The sequence below is a fragment of the Bombina bombina genome, chromosome 3 (genome assembly GCF_027579735.1).
Source record: "Bombina bombina isolate aBomBom1 chromosome 3, aBomBom1.pri, whole genome shotgun sequence".
Lineage (NCBI taxonomy): Eukaryota > Metazoa > Chordata > Amphibia > Anura > Bombinatoridae > Bombina > Bombina bombina.
In genome coordinates, this window is record NC_069501.1 from 39,967,152 (window position 1) to 39,987,151 (window position 20,000).

The 20,000-nt window shown below is 41.4% G+C and overlaps 1 protein-coding gene across 1 annotated transcript in view; it reads right to left on the bottom strand.

The window, feature by feature from the left end:
• The window catches only part of RABL3 (RAB, member of RAS oncogene family like 3), a 52,135-nt gene extending 51,031 nt beyond the window's left edge, over positions 1 to 1,104 (bottom strand). The window contains exon 1 of the mRNA XM_053704519.1: positions 1,042 to 1,104. Coding sequence (XP_053560494.1) covers positions 1,042 to 1,096 — 55 coding nt within the window. The 5' untranslated portion in view covers positions 1,097 to 1,104. The remainder of the gene's footprint in view (positions 1 to 1,041) is intronic.
• Positions 1,105 to 20,000: the final 18,896 nt, after the last annotated feature.

The window sequence follows — 20,000 nt, forward strand, 5'->3', positions numbered from 1 at the left end:
TGATTATGTCACTAGTGTATACTGTGTGTGTATGATTATGACACACTATATACATGTCACTAGTGTATACTGTGTGTGTATGATTATGACACACTATATACATGTCACTAGTGTATACTGTGTGTGTATGATTATGACACACTATATACATGTCACTAGTGTATACTGTGTGTGTATGATTATGACACACTATATATACATGTCACTAGTGTATACTGTGTGTGTATGATTATGACACACTATATACATGTCACTAGTGTATACTGTGTGTGTATGATTATGACACACTATATACATGTCACTAGTGTATACTGTGTGTGTATGATTATGACACACTATATACATGTCACTAGTGTATACTGTGTGTGTATGATTATGACACACTATATACATGTCACTAGTGTATACTGTGTGTGTATGATTATGACACACTATATACATGTCACTAGTGTATACTGTGTGTGTATGATTATGACACACTATATACATGTCACTAGTGTATACTGTGTGTGTATGATTATGACACACTATATATACATGTCACTAGTGTATACTGTGTGTGTATGATTATGACACACTATATACATGTCACTAGTGTATACTGTGTGTGTATGATTATGACACACTATATATACATGTCACTAGTGTATACTGTGTGTGTATGATTATGACACACTATATACATGTCACTAGTGTATACTGTGTGTGTATGATTATGACACACTATATACATGTCACTAGTGTATACTGTGTGTGTATGATTATGACACACTATATACGTCACTAGTGTATACTGTGTGTGTATGATTAAGACACACTATATACATGTCACTAGTGTATACTGTGTGTGTATGATTATGACACACTATATACGTCACTAGTGTATACTGTGTGTGTATGATTATGACACACTATATACGTCACTAGTGTATACTGTGTGTGTATGATTATGACACACTATATACGTCACTAGTGTATACTGTGTGTGTATCAGTATGACAAACTGTCACTATCACAAGCTAAACCACAGCTACTTCTCACCTGAGTCCCCTAGCACAAGCACTTTCACCCTGTCCAGTGACGCCATCTTACCCATCAACCACCTGTCCGTACCAACCAATCAGAACCCCCCGTCTCGCAAACCTCCCGGCTGCATCCGGCTTCATGTAACCATGGCAACAGAACCAATTCCTTGTGTTGGCTAAGTATGATGTATGCTTTACGGCTATTTATCTACTAGAAATGTGTATATCATAGTGTTTGTCTCAGTATATAAAACAATATATGTATTAAATGCAGTTCGCATGTGCTCATCTGTTTTATAGGGTGTACTTTAACAACTCTAGTGCCTTCTTAAATAGTCAATGGGTTAAACTATTGCAAATCTGCACATTGACTAAATCAGAAATTACTTACATCACTGCATGTTTTTATTTATTTTTTTCACCCAAAACAAAAATGGCGACAGGCTGCAATCACCCATGACGTCACTATTATGCGCGGCGCTGTTTGTTGACTCCTATCTGTGCCTGGTAGCGTGAGCTGTATAGCTGGTGAGTAGGTCCTGAGCACGTTGGTAGCCTTTCTAGAGAGTAGTGGTACTGTGACTGGTCCTGTATGTATGTGTCATGGGCGAGAGCACGTGACATTATTACAGGAGTCTCTGGAATAGTTCTTACAGCCCCCTGTGTTGATTGAGCACACGCTGTTGAAACAGATGTGTTGGTTTTCAAAGGTTGTTAGTTTATTTTGAGATAGTTATATGAGGCCTCTTGTTGTATGTGTAGTGTCTGTATGCACAGTATGTGTGTGTGTAGTGTCTGTATGCACAGTATGTGTGTATGTAGTGTGAGTAGTTTCTATGTGTGTACGTAGTGTGTGAGTGTAGTCTCTATGTGTGTTCTCAGTATGTGAGTGTAGGCACTGTGCATGCACAGTATGTATGTAGTTTCTATGTGTGTACGTAGTATGTGAGTGTAGTCTCTGTGCATGCACAGTCTGTGTGTAGTTTCTCTGTGAGTGTAGTCTCTGTGCATGCACAGTCTGTGTGTAGTTTCTCTGTGAGTGTAGTCTCTGTGCATGCACAGTCTGTGTGTAGTTTCTCTGTGCATGCACAGTCTGTGTGTAGTTTCTCTGTGAGTGTAGTCTCTTTGCATGCACAGTATTTATGTAGTTTCTCTGTGAGTGTAGTCTCTGTGCATGCACAGTCTGTGTGTAGTTTCTATGTGTGTACGTAGTGTGTGAGTGTAGTCTCTGTGCATGCACAGTCTGTGTGTAGTTTCTCTGTGAGTGTAGTCTCTGTGCATGCACAGTCTGTGTGTAGTTTCTTTGTGTGTACGTAGTATGTGAGTGTAGTCTCTGTGCATGCACAGTCTGTGTGTAGTTTCTATGTGTGTACGTAGTGTGTGAGTGTAGTCTCTGTGCATGCACAGTCTGTGTGTAGTTTCTCTGTGAGTGTAGTCTCTGTGCATGCACAGTCTGTGTGTAGTTTCTTTGTGTGTACGTAGTATGTGAGTGTAGTCTCTGTGCATGCAGTCTGTGTGTAGTGTCTTTGTGTGTACGTAGTATGTGAGTGTAGTCTCTGTGCATGCTTTCTATGTGTGTACGTAGTATGTGAGTGTAGTCTCTGTGCATGCTTTCTATGTGTGTACGTAGTATGTGAGTGTAGTCTCTGTGCATGCTTTCTATGTGTGTACGTAGTATGTGAGTGTAGTCTCTGTGCATGCTTTCTATGTGTGTACGTAGTATGTGAGTGTAGTCTCTGTGCATGCACAGTCTGTGTGTAGTTTCTCTGTGAGTGTGGTCTGTGTGTAGTTTCTTTGTGTGTACGTAGTATGTGAGTGTAGTCTCTGTGCATGCTTTCTATGTGTGTACGTAGTATGTGAGTGTAGTCTCTGTGCATGCTTTCTATGTGTGTACGTAGTATGTGAGTGTAGTCTCTGTGCATGCTTTCTATGTGTGTACGTAGTATGTGAGTGTAGTCTCTGTGCATGCTTTCTATGTGTGTACGTAGTATGTGAGTGTAGTCTCTGTGCATGCACAGTCTGTGTGTAGTTTCTCTGTGAGTGTGGTCTGTGTGTAGTTTCTTTGTGTGTACGTAGTATGTGAGTATAGTCTCTGTGCATGCACAGTCTGTGTGTAGTTTCTTTGTGTGTACGTAGTATGTGAGTGTAGTCTCTGTGCATGCACAGTCTGTGTGTAGTTTCTTTGTGTGTACGTAGTATGTGAGTGTAGACTCTGTGCATGCAAAGTCTGTGTATTTTCTATGTGTGTACGTAGTATGTGAGTGTAGTCTCTGTGCATGCACAGTCTGTGTATTTTCTATGTGTGTACGTAGTATGTGAGTGTAGTCTCTGTGCATGCACAGTCTGTGTGTAGTTTCTTTGTGTGTACGTAGTATGTGAGTGTAGTCTCTGTGCATGCACAGTCTGTGTGTAGTTTCTATGTGTGTACGTAGTATGTGAGTGTAGTCTCTGTGCATGCACAGTCTGTGTGTAGTTTCTTTGTGTGTACGTAGTATGTGAGTGTAGTCTCTGTGCATGCTTTCTATGTGTGTACGTAGTATGTGAGTGTGGTCTCTGTGCATTCACAGTCTGTGTGTAGTTTCTATGTGTGTACGTAGTATGTGAGTGTGGTCTCTGTGCATGCACAGTCTGTGTGTAGTTTCTATGTGTGTACGTAGTATGTGAGTGTGGTCTCTGTGCATGCACAGTCTGTGTGTAGTTTCTATGTGTGTACGTAGTATGTGAGTGTAGTCTCTGTGCATGCTTTCTATGTGTGTACGTAGTATGTGAGTGTAGTCTCTGTGCATGCTTTCTATGTGTGTACGTAGTATGTGAGTGTAGTCTCTGTGCATGCTTTCTATGTGTGTACGTAGTATGTGAGTGTAGTCTCTGTGCATGCTTTCTATGTGTGTACGTAGTATGTGAGTGTAGTCTCTGTGCATGCTTTCTATGTGTGTACGTAGTATGTGAGTGTAGTCTCTGTGCATGCACAGTCTGTGTGTAGTTTCTATGTGTGTACGTAGTATGTGAGTGTGGTCTCTGTGCATGCACAGTCTGTGTGTAGTTTCTATGTGTGTACGTAGTATGTGAGTGTGGTCTCTGTGCATGCACAGTCTGTGTGTAGTTTCTATGTGTGTACGTAGTATGTGAGTGTAGTCTCTGTGCATGCTTTCTATGTGTGTACGTAGTATGTGAGTGTAGTCTCTGTGCATGCTTTCTATGTGTGTACGTAGTATGTGAGTGTAGTCTCTGTGCATGCTTTCTATGTGTGTACGTAGTATGTGAGTGTAGTCTCTGTGCATGCACAGTCTGTGTGTAGTTTCTATGTGTGTACGTAGTATGTGAGTGTAGTCTCTGTGCATGCACAGTCTGTGTGTAGTTTCTCTGTGAGTGTGGTCTGTGTGTAGTTTCTTTGTGTGTACGTAGTATGTGAGTGTAGTCTCTGTGCATGCACAGTCTGTGTGTAGTTTCTATGTGTGTACGTAGTATGTTAGTGTAGTCTCTGTGCATGCTTTCTATGTGTGTACTTAGTATGTGAGTGTAGTCTCTGTGCATGCTTTCTATGTGTGTACTTAGTATGTGAGTGTAGTCTCTGTGCATGCACAGTCTGTGTGTATTTTCTATGTGTGTACGTAGTATGTGAGTGTAGTCTCTGTGCATGCACAGTGTGTGTATTTTCTATGTGTGTACGTAGTATGTGAGTGTAGTCTCTGTGCATGCACAGTCTGTGTATTTTCTATGTGTGTACGTAGTATGTGAGTGTAGTCTCTGTGCATGCACAGTCTGTGTGTAGTTTCTATGTGTGTACGTAGTATGTGAGTGTAGTCTCTGTGCATGCACAGTCTGTGTGTAGTTTCTTTGTGTGTACGTAGTATGTGAGTGTAGTCTCTGTGCATGCTTTCTATGTGTGTACTTAGTATGTGAGTGTAGTCTCTGTGCATGCACAGTCTGTGTGTAGTTTCTATGTGAGTGTAGTCTCTGTGCATGCACAGTCTGTGTGTATTTTCTATGTGTGTACGTAGTATGTGAGTGTAGTCTCTGTGCATGCACAGTCTGTGTGTAGTTTCTATGTGAGTGTAGTCTCTGTGCATGCACAGTCTGTGTGTAGTTTCTTTGTGTGTACGTAGTATGTGAGTGTAGTCTCTGTGCATGCACAGTCTGTGTGTAGTTTCTATGTGTGTACATAGTATGTGAGTGTAGTCTCTGTGCATGGACAGTCTGTGTGTAGTTTCTTTGTGTGTACGTAGTATGTGAGTGTAGTCTCTGTGCATGCACAGTCTGTGTGTAGTTTCTTTGTGTGTACGTAGTATGTGAGTGTAGTCTCTGTGCATGCACAGTCTGTGTGTAGTTTGTGTGTACGTAGTATGTGAGTGTAGTCTCTGTGCATGCACAGTCTGTGTGTAGTTTCTTTGTGTGTACGTAGTATGTGAGTGTAGTCTCTGTGCATGCACAGTCTGTGTGTAGTTTGTGTGTACGTAGTATGTGAGTGTAGTCTCTGTGCATGCACAGTCTGTGTGTAGTTTCTATGTGTGTACGTAGTATGTGAGTGTAGTCTCTGTGCATGCATAGTCTGTGTGTAGTTTGTGTGTACTTAGTATGTGAATGTAGTCTCTGTGCATGCACAGTCTGTGTGTAGTTTGTGTGTACTTAGTATGTGAGTGTGGTCTCTGTGCATGCACAGTCTGTGTGTAGTTTCTTTGTGTGTACGTAGTATGTGAGTGTAGTCTCTGTGCATGCACAGTCTGTGTGTAGTTTCTCTGTGAGTGTGGTCTCTGTGCATGCACAGTCTGTGTGTAGTTTCTATGTGTGTACGTAGTATGTGAGTGTAGTCTCTGTGCATGCACAGTCTGTGTGTAGTTTCTTTGTGTGTACGTAGTATGTGAGTGTAGTCTCTGTGCATGCACAGTCTGTGTGTAGTTTCTTTGTGTGTACGTAGTATGTGAGTGTAGTCTCTGTGCATGCACAGTCTGTGTGTAGTTTCTTTGTGTGTACGTAGTATGTGAGTGTGGTCTCTGTGCATGCACAGTCTGTGTGTAGTTTCTTTGTGTGTACGTAGTATGTGAGTGTGGTCTCTGTGCATGCACAGTCTGTGTGTAGTTTCTATGTGTGTACGTAGTATGTGAGTGTGGTCTCTGTGCATGCACAGTCTGTGTGTAGTTTCTATGTGAGTACGTAGTGTGAGTGTAGTCTCTGTGCTTGCACAGTCTGTGTGATTTCTATGTGTGTGCATAGTATGTGAGTGTAGTCTCTGTGCATGCTTTCTATGTGTGTACTTAGTATGTGAGTGTAGTCTCTGTGCATGCTTTCTATGTGTGTACGTAGTATGTGAGTGTGGTCTCTGTGCATGCACAGTCTGTGTAGTTTCTATGTGTGTACGTAGTATGTGAGTGTGGTCTCTGTGCATGCACAGTCTGTGTAGTTTCTATGTGTGTACGTAGTATGTGAGTGTAGTCTCTGTGCATGCACAGTCTGTGTGGTCTCTGTGCATGCACAGTCTGTGTATTTTCTATGTTTGTATGTAGTATGTGAGTGTAGTCTCTGTGCATGCACAGTCTGTGTGTAGTTTCTGAGTGTGGTCTGTGTGTAGTTTCTTTGTGTGTACGTAGTATGTGAGTGTGGTCTCTGTGCATGCACAGTCTGTGTATTTTCTATGTGTGTACGTAGTATGTGAGTGTAGTCTGTGCATGCACAGTCTGTGTGTAGTTTCTTTGTGTGTACGTAGTATGTGAGTGTAGTCTCTGTGCATGCACAGTCTGTGTGTAGTTTCTATGTGTGTACGTAGTATGTGAGTGTAGTCCTTATGCATGCACAGTCTGTGTGTGTGTGTAGTTTCTCTGTATGCACAGTCTGTGAGTATGTAGTGTGTGTGTGAAGTCTCTGTGCATGCACAGTCTGTGAGTATGTAGTGTGTGTGTAGTCTCTGTGCATGCACAGTCTGTGTGTGTGTGTAGTCTCTGTGCATGCACAGTCTGTGAGTACGTAGTGTGTGTGTGTGTAGTCTGTGCATGCACAGTCTGTGTGTGTGTGTAGTTTCTCTGTGTATGCACAGTCTGTGAGTATGTAGTGTGTGTGTGTGTAGTCTCTGTGCATGCACAGTCTGTGAGTACGTAGTGTGTGAGTGTAGTCTCTATGCATGCACAATCTGTGTGTGTGTAGTTTCTCTGTGTATGCACAGTCTGTGAGTACGTAGTGTGTGTAGTCTCTGTGCATGCACAGTCTGTAAGTACGTAGTGCGTGTGTGTAGTCTCTGTGCATGCACAGTCTGTGAGTACGTTGTGTGTGTGTAGTCTCTGTGCATACACAGTCTGTGAGTACGTAGTGTGTGTGTAGTCTCTGTGCATGCACAGTCTGTAAGTACGTAGTGTGTGTGTGTGTAGTCTCTGTGCATGCACAGTCTGTGTGTGTGAGCAGGCATAGGGGCTGATTTTTTATTTGTCAGTTGGACATGATCCGCTTCCTGCACATTCGCGGCCAATCGGCTGCTAGCAGGGGGTGTCGTATCCGGTCGGGATGATTGCTGTCTGCCACCTCAGAGGTAGCGGACTAGTTAAGGAGCATCAGTCTTAAGACCGCTGCTTCTAACTTCAGTTTCAGGGGAACCTGGGGGTAGATTGCAGCATCTGCTGCTTGTAAAATCTGCCCCATAGTCTGTGTCTGTGTGTGTATGTAGTTTCTTTGTGTGTACGTAGTATGTGAGTGTAGTCTCTGTGCATGCACAGTCTGTGTGTAGTTTCTATGTGTGTACGTAGTATGTGAGTGTAGTCCTTATGCATGCACAGTCTGTGAGTATGTAGTGTGTGAGTGTAGTCTCTATGCATGCACAGTCTGTGTGTGTGTGTGTAGTTTCTCTGTGTATGCACAGTCTGTGAGTATGTAGTGTGTGTGTGAAGTCTCTGTGCATGCACAGTCTGTGAGTATGTAGTGTGTGTGTAGTCTCTGTGCATGCACAGTCTGTGTGTGTGTGTAGTCTCTGTGCATGCACAGTCTGTGAGTACGTAGTGTGTGTAGTCTGTGCATGCACAGTCTGTGTGCGTGTGTAGTTTCTCTGTGTATGCACAGTCTGTGAGTATGTAGTGTGAGTGTAGTCTCTATGCATGCACAGTCTGTGTGTGTGTGTGTAGTCTCTGTGCATGCACAGTCTGTGAGTACGTAGTGTGTGTGTGTAGTCTGTGCATGCACAGTCTGTGTGTGTGTGTAGTTTCTCTGTGTATGCACAGTCTGTGAGTACGTAGTGTGTGTAGTCTCTGTGCATGCACAGTCTGTGAGTACGTAGTGTGTGTAGTCTCTGTGCATGCACAGTCTGTGAGTACGTAGTGTGTGTGTAGTCTCTGTGCATGCACAGTCTGTAAGTACGTAGTGTGTGTGTGTAGTCTCTGTGCATGCACAGTCTGTGTGTGTGAGCAGGCATAGGGGCTGATTTTTCATTTGTCAGTTGGACATGATCCGCTTCCTGCACATTCGCGGCCAATCGGCTGCTAGCAGGGGGTGTCGTATCCGGTCGGGATGATTGCTGTCTGCCACCTCAGAGGTAGCGGACTAGTTAAGGAGCATCAGTCTTAAGACCGCTGCTTCTAACTTCAGTTTCAGGGGAACCTGGGGGTAGATTGCAGCATCTGCTGCTTGTAAAATCTGCCCCATAGTCTGTGTCTGTGTGTGTATGTGCATAGTCTGTGTGTGTATATGTGCATAGTCAGTGTTTGTGTCTTAAGAGCATGCAACTTTAAGACTAGTCACCCTGCATCTCTATGTATTTAACCCACATTAAACAAATAGTAGTAGAAGTTCCTCTTGGGACCCTCGGAGCACTGCTGGTCCTGAGTGAAACTGCCAGTGATTCAGTCAACACCACTAGTTACACAGCTGGGTCATGCAGGGTTGCTGTCTCTTGCTATAACAAATTAACGCATGACATTTTTTTTTTACTATAATGTTCCTTTAACAGAAGCTAAGGTACAACAAACAGCGTAAAAGAATACGTTGTGTAATGTCAGCATGATCTGCAGTATAAATAGAACATTTCTATTGGCCTTGATCAAGCGCTATTGTCTCCTCCGCGGCTCCCACTGTCTTGGTAGGGTTTTCCTCCTTTCATAGCTGTGGGTGGATTAGCCTATCGGTGGCTGCTAACAGCGCTATAGCCAATAATGAAGTTGCACTTCTGCTGTGTGTGTGAGGGACCTCCAGACCTCTGACACAGCACCGCGCACACCACAGTAAACTGTGTGCAATCTGTGAGTAACGCTCAGAAACTAATACAAATTATTGTAATTAAAAAAAGATCAGACTGCAAAGGTTAACAGATCCATACATTATTCTGGTAGGGCACAAACAAAATCCTCTGAACATAATTTCAGTGGCCACATGCGCAGTAGATGAGACCTGCACATAATTATTTACATGGGGGCTTATTGCTAGAAATACAAATTATGGGGGTAATTGGCTCATTCTTATCTTTTGCTCTGGACATCTGTGGTGGTAACTGTGTAATTAAAGGGGCAGATAACCCCTTGTGATGTTTATATAAAATGTTTAGTAATGTGTGGTCATTTAGCTTTGCAAATTGTGTTTTTTTTTTCCCTCAGAACTAGAAATTCACACTGCTGACTTATTAAGACTAACGCTGCTACATATCTTTCCCTCATTGGCTTTATCAAATAAGAACCGTAACATTTTATACTAACATAATGACTGTGGCTAGCCTTGTCAGCAGCACACTCAAGCCCATATTGGCTTCTCAAAATTAGGCAAGTTGTGGGTGGAGTTCAGCTATTGTAAAACAATTGTAGCAAACAAGATGTAACATTCTTAAAAAAAAAAAATGTTTAGACTTGGCTATGTTATTCTATAGCAAGACAACATAAATGTCTTGCAATTACAAGGTGCTTACTGTCCCTTTAACATTTCTTTTAAATTATAACAACATAACCTCTTAGAGACAGCCACTGTACCACGGCAGTAAAGCAGGTCTCACTGACAGACCGTACTGTTTCTGGATTACTCACCAGCATCGGAGGGCATTGATCACTGAGACATTGTGTCTCGCCTGTCGCTACTAGGGGTGAGGCACCTACATGCCTAATGATCATATGCTTTTAATTGTATGCTTTATTATATAACTATAAAAATCAAATTTATTTTATTGGACTCCCATTAAAAACGTGATAGAAACAAAAAAGCCAGTATTGACAGTTATAGGGATAGCCTAAAATTCATACTGTCCCCTTTATTTCATTATACTGCCTATTCTGTCAAAAGAGAAATGTTAAAAGCACAGTGGAGCTTCAATTGGACATTCAGCATATGTTAGTCAAAACTCATATCCCAAACTTATAGGAAAATAGCGGTATGGTTGTTGTATGAAAAACCACCAGACAAACCCAGGTGCTCAAAGGCAGCCTCCTACCTGCAAGCTTTTGGATATTCACCCTTTCAGCCGATTTATGACTCAAATCCCTATTAATCATAAACATCCTTACTGACTGACAACTGATCCACACACTGCTCTGTAAATCACTATTTCCTAATGGTTACTTTTAATTGAAAAGTGTAGCTAAAATGCAAGCAGCATGTATAGTTCAATCACACCATGCCAAAACGGTAGAATACCCACCCAACTGCACTGTGTATAATGGCGCGGTCGGGCCGGGCTGTGACTATACAGCTGGCCCGATGCGCTGTGTGACACAAACAGACCCGCTCAGAAGAGCACAGAGAGCGGATCTGTAAAACAGCCGTTTAAAAGGGTATATTATGTTTTACAAAGTTTGGCTAATATAATATATAATTCTGCACTATGTGCAGAATTAATATAACATTATTTTTGAGGTTTACTGTCCCTTTAATTCTGAAAAATACGAAGGCAGCTTTTGTTGCCATTCCGAAACACTAATATTCTTGGAAGACTTTGAGGGGCGAAGGGTCTCGCGTATTCACCCCCAACTAATTTAACCCTTTTTTTTTTTTTTCCTCCTCTCTCCCCCCCCCACACACTCCTCCTGGGCCCTGTCTTCAGTGATATGCAGATCTAACAATACCCTTTAGTCTATAATATACTATACATTGTACTTGTAACAGGTACTAAATTTATTTAAGGATACATTTCCTAGCAATTAGAATTATTAAGCTGACTATTGATTCAATTTGTATGTTGTGCATCCCATTGCAGAAATAATATAAGTTACGGCTGAAGTCCAATCTGTATCTTCAGTTTCCTGCATATCCAGTAATGAAGTTTGCTATAAAATTGATTTATTATAAACAAAGAACCCACACAGGAGATTATAATAGGGTGCGCTCTAACTATTGAAATATAAGATATGACAATATAGAGATGAGAAAAACCAAACAATGTCATTCACTCAAACCCTAAAATTGAATAGATAGATAAAAGGTCCCAAATTCAGGATCCAGAAAGGTTGTACAATGAATGTTCTGCAAATTCTGCACCACAGGACACGTCAGCTGCTCTCTCCTTACATCAAATGTAGAAAGACATCTGGGAAAAACACAGGGAGACAAAAAAGAGGCGCATGTGTGTACCAGTAGAATGAACCAAAATAGTGGAAAATATCACACCAGGGTACTCACATTTATTCAGAGCACTCATACAGTGCTATCGGGCACGAACTGGGCATTCACAGCAACCCAGCTTGCTGCAATCCTATATGGCAACAGGAACAATCCAGGTGGATTCCTAGGAAGCTGCAGGGAAGATGGATCCACAAAAGCAACACCAAACACTGGATATGGAGTCCCAGGAATAAGCACAGAGACTAGGCAAAGGCTTATCAGCAAAAGAGGTTCAGTCCCAATGGGGATAGAACAAAGGTAGTGTATAGGAAATCAGTGGCGGTTCCAGATATAAAGTATAAAAGATTTATTTAAAACATTCTTAAAAACAAGAACCAGCAGGTAGGGCAAATGCTTGTCCTCGTATCAATGCAACGCGTTTCTCAGCGCAAACGCTGTTTCATCAGGCATATGTTACACACTGAGAGATAACAATCCTATATACACCACCTAAAACAATTAAGATAATTACAAATGACAAACACCTGGACAGAAACTTCCCAAGTGGGGCTGTCCTATAGTGTTTAACCCTTCATCCATAGTAAGTGATTCACAAATGATATTTTACCAAATATAAAAATATAATATAGTAAAATAGTAAAAAATAATGAAAGTTTTTGAGACAAAATGAAATATAATATAATATAACAGGTCAAAATATTAATTGTGATGTTGATCATATAGAACTGCTTCAATAAAAGTGCAATTTGTGAAAAATGTTAACAATACATGTGTACAAATAATAATAATAATAACTATATATGATAACTCACAGTATAGATATATATATATATATATATACACATATACAGGGAGTGCAGAATTATTAGGCAAATGAGTATTTTGACCACATCATCCTCTTTATGCATGTTGTCTTACTCCAAGCTGTATAGGCTCGAAAGCCTACTACCAATTAAGCATATTAGGTGATGTGCATCTCTGTAATGAGAAGGGGTGTGGTCTAATGACATCAACACCCTATATCAGGTGTGCATAATTATTAGGCAACTTCCTTTCCTTTGGCAAAATGGGTCAAAAGAAGGACTTGACAGGCTCAGAAAAGTCAAAAATAGTGAGATATCTTGCAGAGGGATGCAGCACTCTTAAAATTGCAAAGCTTCTGAAGCGTGATCATCGAACAATCAAGCGTTTCATTCAAAATAGTCAACAGGGTCACAAGAAGCGTGTGGAAAAACCAAGGTGCAAAATAACTGCCCATGAACTGAGAAAAGTCAAGCGTGCAGCTGCCAAGATGCCACTTGCCACCAGTTTGGCCATATTTCAGGGCTGCAACATCACTGGAGTGCCCAAAAGCACAAGGTGTGCAATACTCAGAGACATGGCCAAGGTAAGAAAGGCTGAAAGACGACCACCACTGAACAAGACACACAAGCTGAAACGTCAAGACTGGGCCAAGAAATATCTCAAGACTGATTTTTCTAAGGTTTTATGGACTGATGAAATGAGAGTGAGTCTTGATGGGCCAGATGGATGGGCCCGTGGCTGGATTGGTAAAGGGCAGAGAGCTCCAGTCCGACTCAGACGCCAGCAAGGTGGAGGTGGAGTACTGGTTTGGGCTGGTATCATCAAAGATGAGCTTGTGGGGCCTTTTCGGGTTGAGGATGGAGTCAAGCTCAACTCCCAGTCCTACTGCCAGTTTCTGGAAGACACCTTCAAGCAGTGGTACAGGAAGAAGTCTGCATCCTTCAAGAAAAACATGATTTTCATGCAGGACAATGCTCCATCACACGCGTCCAAGTACTCCACAGCGTGGCTGGCAAGAAAGGGTATAAAAGAAGAAAATCTAATGACATGGCCTCCTTGTTCACCTGATCTGAACCCCATTGAGAACCTGTGGTCCATCATCAAATGTGAGATTTACAAGGAGGGAAAACAGTACACCTCTCTGAACAGTGTCTGGGAGGCTGTGGTTGCTGCTGCACGCAATGTTGATGGTGAACAGATCAAAACACTGACAGAATCCATGGATGGCAGCCTTTTGAGTGTCCTTGCAAAGAAAGGTGGCTATATTGGTCACTGATTTGTTTTTGTTTTGTTTTTGAATGTCAGAAATGTATATTTGTGAATGTTGAGATGTTATTGGTTTCACTGGTAAAAATAAATAATTGAAATGGGTATATATTTGTTTTTTGTTAAGTTGCCTAATAATTATGCACAGTAATAGTCACCTGCACACACAGATATCCCCCTAAAATAGCTATAACTAAAAACAAACTAAAAACTACTTCCAAAACTATTCAGCTTTGATATTGAGTTTTTTGGGTTCATTGAGAACATGGTTGTTGTTCAATAATAAAATTAATCCTCAAAAATACAACTTGCCTAATAATTCTGCACTCCCTGAGTGTGTGTGTGTATATATATATATATATATATATATATATATATATATATATATATATATATATATATAAAGGAACGCTTCATTTGTATACAACCCAGGGAAAACCGGAAGTGACGAGATTATACTATGCTCCAATCAGGTGTCTAGAAAAACGGAGCGGGTGACCAATCGAATCAGTGAAACTGGCTCTAGGTGTAACAGACAGGGAGGATTGCTCCAATTAGAAATCTTAACGGAACAAGCAACCAATCACATGAGTTATACTCTCTCTATCGATAGTAATGTGGTCAAAATTAGATGACGAAAACGTCAGGGTAAAAATTATTATAAAAAAGGGGGTAAGTGGGACCATAATGGTCTGCAATAAACCTATACTATAAGTATATGTGAAATGTGTAACATAAAACATTAATATTCACATGAATGTGCATACAGAAGAAGGCGGAAGTGACGTAAAGGGAAGCCCACCAATCAGCCTTTTAGAAAATCGGGAATATTGGCCAATGAAACAAATAAGCTATAAGTGAAATATAATGAATAAATAGATAATAGTGACCAATAAAAAATAACATTGATACTCAAATCTAACTCATATATTAGATTTGAGTATCAATCTTATTATTTTTTAGAATCATATTATGAAACATTTTGCAATACTAATATATATATATAAAGGAGCAAGTAAAATGTGTCCACTCAGTATACTGAGTAGATACAAGTGTTACTCTATAGTAGGCGCTAGTCGGTAATGTGTAGGATATAGTGGCAGCTATATAGGACAAATACTGCTTGAGATGTGTGACCCCAGACAGTAAGAGTAAATGTGGGTACAAGGATTAATACAGCGCCTATATATCCACTAAAGTATAGGGTATGTACAAGAATATGAATGAAGAAATATAAATAGTTCATTTGAGTCCTTAAAATGTATATTGTCCGTGGTATATCTCCAACTTATAGTTGATATGAAGTAATAGATGGTATATAATACCCTTACCAGATATTACCCCAATCTAATGAGGTAAGTATGCCGCACTGGGGGTATATGTAGATGGTTAAATCTCCTCCTTGTATCCAGATGAGATGCCTATTTCGGTTTTCGTTAGCCTCCTGGAGTATGCAGGGATGTGTTTCTGGTGGTGAATGTATCCCTTGCGCTTCTTGTAGATTAGTGGTTAGCCTCTTCGAGTACTTTTTCTGTCGGTATAAACTTTTTAGGATCCAAGGTAATCTCTTTTGAAAACGCAAGAACAGCTTCTTCCCATTCTTCTTGAGACAAACAATTCAGTCCTCGCTCGTAACCAGCTCATCAGAGGACACAGCACAAGTCTTGTTTGCCTTTGCTATGGGACTATACTTTAGTGGATATATAGGCGCTGTATTAATCCTTGTACCCACTAATATATATATATTAATTAAGATGGCATTTATTATTAGTATAGTTATTATTATTAATTCATTCTTATTCCCTCCATTTCGTCACTTGGTTTTTCTTATATTATGCACTTATTCTTTGTACAATTGTCAAATACTTTTCAGATGTTCCCTATATTATTATTATTATCATCACACACTTATCACTATTGTATCACCATATATTTCAGCCTTGGCGCATATATATAGCCATTTTATCATTGGTCACTATTATCTATTTATTCATTATATTTCACTTATAGCTTATTGGTTTCATTGGCCAATATTCCCGATTTTCTAAAAGGCTGATTGGTGGGCTTCCCTTTACGTCACTTCCGCCTTCTGTATGCACATTCATGTGAATATTAATGTTTTATGTTACACATTTCACATATACTTATAGTATAGGTTTATTGCAGACCATTATGGTCCCACTTACCCCCTTTTTTATAATAATTTTTACCCTGATGTTTTCGTCCTCTAATTTTGACCACATTACTATCGATAGAGAGAGTTTAACTCATTTGATTGGTTGCTTGTTCCGTTTTTTAAGATTTCTAATTGGAGCAATCCTCCCTGTCTGTTACACCTAGAGCCAGTTTCGCTGATTCGATTGGTCACCCGCTCCGTTTTTCTAGACACCTGATTGGAGCATAGTATAATCTCGTCACTTCCGGTTTTCCCTGGGTTGTATACAAATGAAGCGTCCCTTTTTTTTATATCTTCATCTATACTGTGACTTATCATATATAGTTATTATTATTATTTGTACACATGTATTGTTAACATTTTTCACAAATTGCACTTTTATTGAAGCAGTTCTATATGATCAACATCACAATGAATATTTTGACCTGTTATATTATATTGTATTATATTTCATTTTGTCTCATAAACTTTCATTATTTTTTACTATATTATATTTTTATATTTGGTAAAATATCATTTGTGAATCACTTACTATGGATGAAGGGTTAAACACTATAGCACAGCCCCTCTTGGGAAGTTTCTGTCCAGGTGTTTGTCATTTGTAGTTATCTTAATTGTTTTAGGTGGTGTATATAGGATTGTTATCTCTCAGTGTGTAACATATGCCTGATGAAACAGCGTTTGTGCTGAGAAACGCGTTGCATTGATACAAGGAGGACAAGCATTTGCCCTACCTGCTGGTTCTTGTTTTTAAGAATGTTTTAAATAAATCTTTTATACTTTATATCTGGAACCGCCACTGATTTCCTATATACCACCTTTGTTCTATCCCCATTGGGACTGAACCTCTTTTGCTGATAAGCCTTTGCCTAGTCTCTGTGCTTATTCCTGGTACTCCATATCCAGTGTTTTGTGTTGCTTTTGTGGATCCATCTTCCCTGCAGCTTCCTAGGAATCCACCTGGATTGTTCCTGTTGCCATATAGGATTGCAGCAAGCTGGGTTGCTGTGAATGCCCAGTTTGTGCCCGATTGCACTGTATCAGTGCTCTGAATAAATGTGAGTACCCTGGTGTGATATTTTCCACTATTTTGGTTCATTCTACTGGTACACACATGCGCCTCTTTTTTTGTCTCCCTGTGTTTTTCCCAAAATTGATTTATTGGTCGACACAGCTAAAAATAATGTAGGAAATTTGTGGTATCTGTAGAACACTCAGTACATTTATTGGTCCAATCCGTAGCCCATTCAGCTAATCCTCTTTGTGTCAAATAAGCTTTATGGAGAATACTAACTTGTGATTTCTTAAATGCTGCAGAAAAAGTAGGTTTTCATGTCTTTTCTAAACTTTCACAAGCCTCTACCCACGATATGTCTAAGTCCTTCCCTCTACCTAGGATACATCTGTAAGTCCTTCCATCTATTATTATTATTATTATTGGTTATTTGTAGAGCGCCAACAGATTCCGCAGCGCTATAAACAAAGGCAGAGTACAACAAAACAATTATAGGGATCAAATGGGTAGAGGGCCCTGCTAAGAGTCGCAGTGTTGTAGTCGGCTCTTAAGAAGGTGATCTACAAACAGCTTCACTCTTAGGCTTACATGCTAAGGGGGTTCAGGGGATAGCAATGGAGGAGAGGAACTGGTATAAAGTAAGGTTAGCATAGGTTGTATACATCCCTGAACAGTAGAGTCTTTAGGGAGCGCTTGAAGCTTTCAAAACTAAAAAAGAATAAAAAAACAGAGGCGCCAACATGGCCTAATATCGCCCAAACAATATATAAAATCAGCACATGAGAATGTGAATACTCACAAACAAAAAGCACCCGATGGTGCTAGTAGAGCAGGCTGGAAACTTAGCAGTGATACTGCTAAGTTTCCAGCCTGCTCTACTGGCACCATCGGGTGCTTTTTGTTTGTGAATATTCACATTCTCATGTGCTGATTTTATATATTGTTTGGGCGATATTAGGCCATGTTGGCGCCTCTGTTTTTTATTCTTTTTTAGATTTTATACCTCAGGATTGCCATCCTTCGACAGAGTGCTGCCATTCCGTTTGGGATCTACAACATTTTGGTACAAAGACTATCACAATAATCTTGGAATATTTATTTTATTATTTTTAACCATTGCCATCACTGACATTTATATTGTCTGCTATTATTAATGTTTTTTACTGTTCTATTATTTTGACACCATATATCTGATATTTTTTTATATGTGTTATTTCCCTTAATTAGGGATACCAGTTCATCCTTTTGCTTGTCCTTGTACTCAGTAGACATACAACTAAAGACACTCTCTAGTTGATACTGGGCAAGCGCCCCCTAAGGGCGTGGTGTGTGTTGTACACACATCACTCTCTATATATATATTCAGCTTTCAAAACTAGGGGAGAGTCTTGTGGAGCGAGGCAGAGAGTTCCAGAAGATGGGAGCCAGTCTGGAGAAGTCCTGTAAACGGGAGTGCGATGAGCTAACAAGAGAGGAGGAGAGTAGGAGGTCATGAGTGAAGGGGACAGGAGGGAGAGTATCATGAGACAAGGTCTGAGATATAGGGGGGACATATACCCACTATACGTCTGTAAGTCCTTCCCTCTGCCTACAATACATCTGTAAGTCCTTCCCTCTACACTATACATCTGTAAGTCCTTCCTTCTACCCACAATACATCTGTAAGTCCTTCCCTCTGCCCACAATACATCTGTAAATCATTCCCTCTGCCCACAATACATCTGTAAATCATTCCCTCTGCCCACAATACATCTGTAAATCATTCCCTCTGCCCACAATACATCTGTAAATCATTCCCTCTGCCCACAATACATCTGTAAGTCCTTCCCTCTACCCACGATACGCCTGTAAGTCCTTCCCTCTACTCGCAATACGCCTATAAATTATTCCCTCTGCCCACAATACATCTGTAAGTCCTTCCCTTTACCCACAATACGCCTGTAAGTCCTTCCCTCTACCCACGATACGCCTGTAAGTCCTTCCCTCTACCCACGATACGCCTGTAAGTCCCTCCCTCTACCCACGATACGCCTGTAAGTCCCTCCCTCTACCCACGATACGCCTGTAAGTCCCTCCCTCTACCCACGATATGCCTGTAACTCCCTCCCTCTACCCACGATACGCCTGTAAGTCCCTCCCTCTGCCTACAATACATCTGTAAGTCCTTCCCTCTACTCTATACATCTGTAAGTCCTTCCTTCTACTCACAATACATCTGTAAGTCCTTCCCTCTGCCCACAATACATCTGTAAATCATTCCCTCTGCCCACAATACATCTGTAAATCATTCCCTCTGCCCACAATACATCTGTAAACCATTCCCTCTGCCCACAATACATCTGTAAGTCCCTCCCTCTACCCACGATACGCCTGTAAGTCCCTCCCTCTACCCTCGATACGCCTGTAAGTCCCTCCCTCTACCCACGATACGCCTGTAAGTCCCTCCCTCTACCCACGATACGCCTGTAAGTCCCTCCCTCTACCCACGATACGCCTGTAAGTCCCTCCCTCTACCCACGATACGCCTGTAAGTCCCTCCCTCTACCCACGAAACGCCTGTAAGTCCCTCCCTCTACCCACGATACGCCTGTAAGTCCCTCCCTCTACCCACGATACGCCTGTAAGTCCCTCCCTCTACCCACGATACGCCTGTAAGTCCCTCCCTCTACCCACGATACGCCTGTAAGTCCCTCCCTCTACCCACGATACGCCTGTAAGTCCCTCCCTCTACCCACGATACGCCTGTAAGTCCCTCCCTCTACCCACGATACGCCTGTAAGTCCCTCCCTCTACCCACGATACGCCTGTAAGTCCCTCCCTCTACCCACGATACGCCTGTAAGTCCCTCCCTCTACCCACGATACGCCTGTAAGTCCCTCCCTCTACCCACGATACGCCTGTAAGTCCCTCCCTCTACCCACGATACGCCTGTAAGTCCCTCCCTCTACCCACGATACGCCTGTAAGTCCCTCCCTCTACCCACGATACGCCTGTAAGTCCCTCCCTCTACCCTCGATACGCCTGTAAGTCCCTCCCTCTACCCACGATACGCCTGTAAGTCCCTCCCTCTACCCACGATACGCCTGTAAGTCCCTCCCTCTACCCACGATACGCCTGTAAGTCCCTCCCTCTACCCACGATACGCCTGTAAGTCCCTCCCTCTACCCACGATACGCCTGTAAGTCCCTCCCTCTACCCACGATAC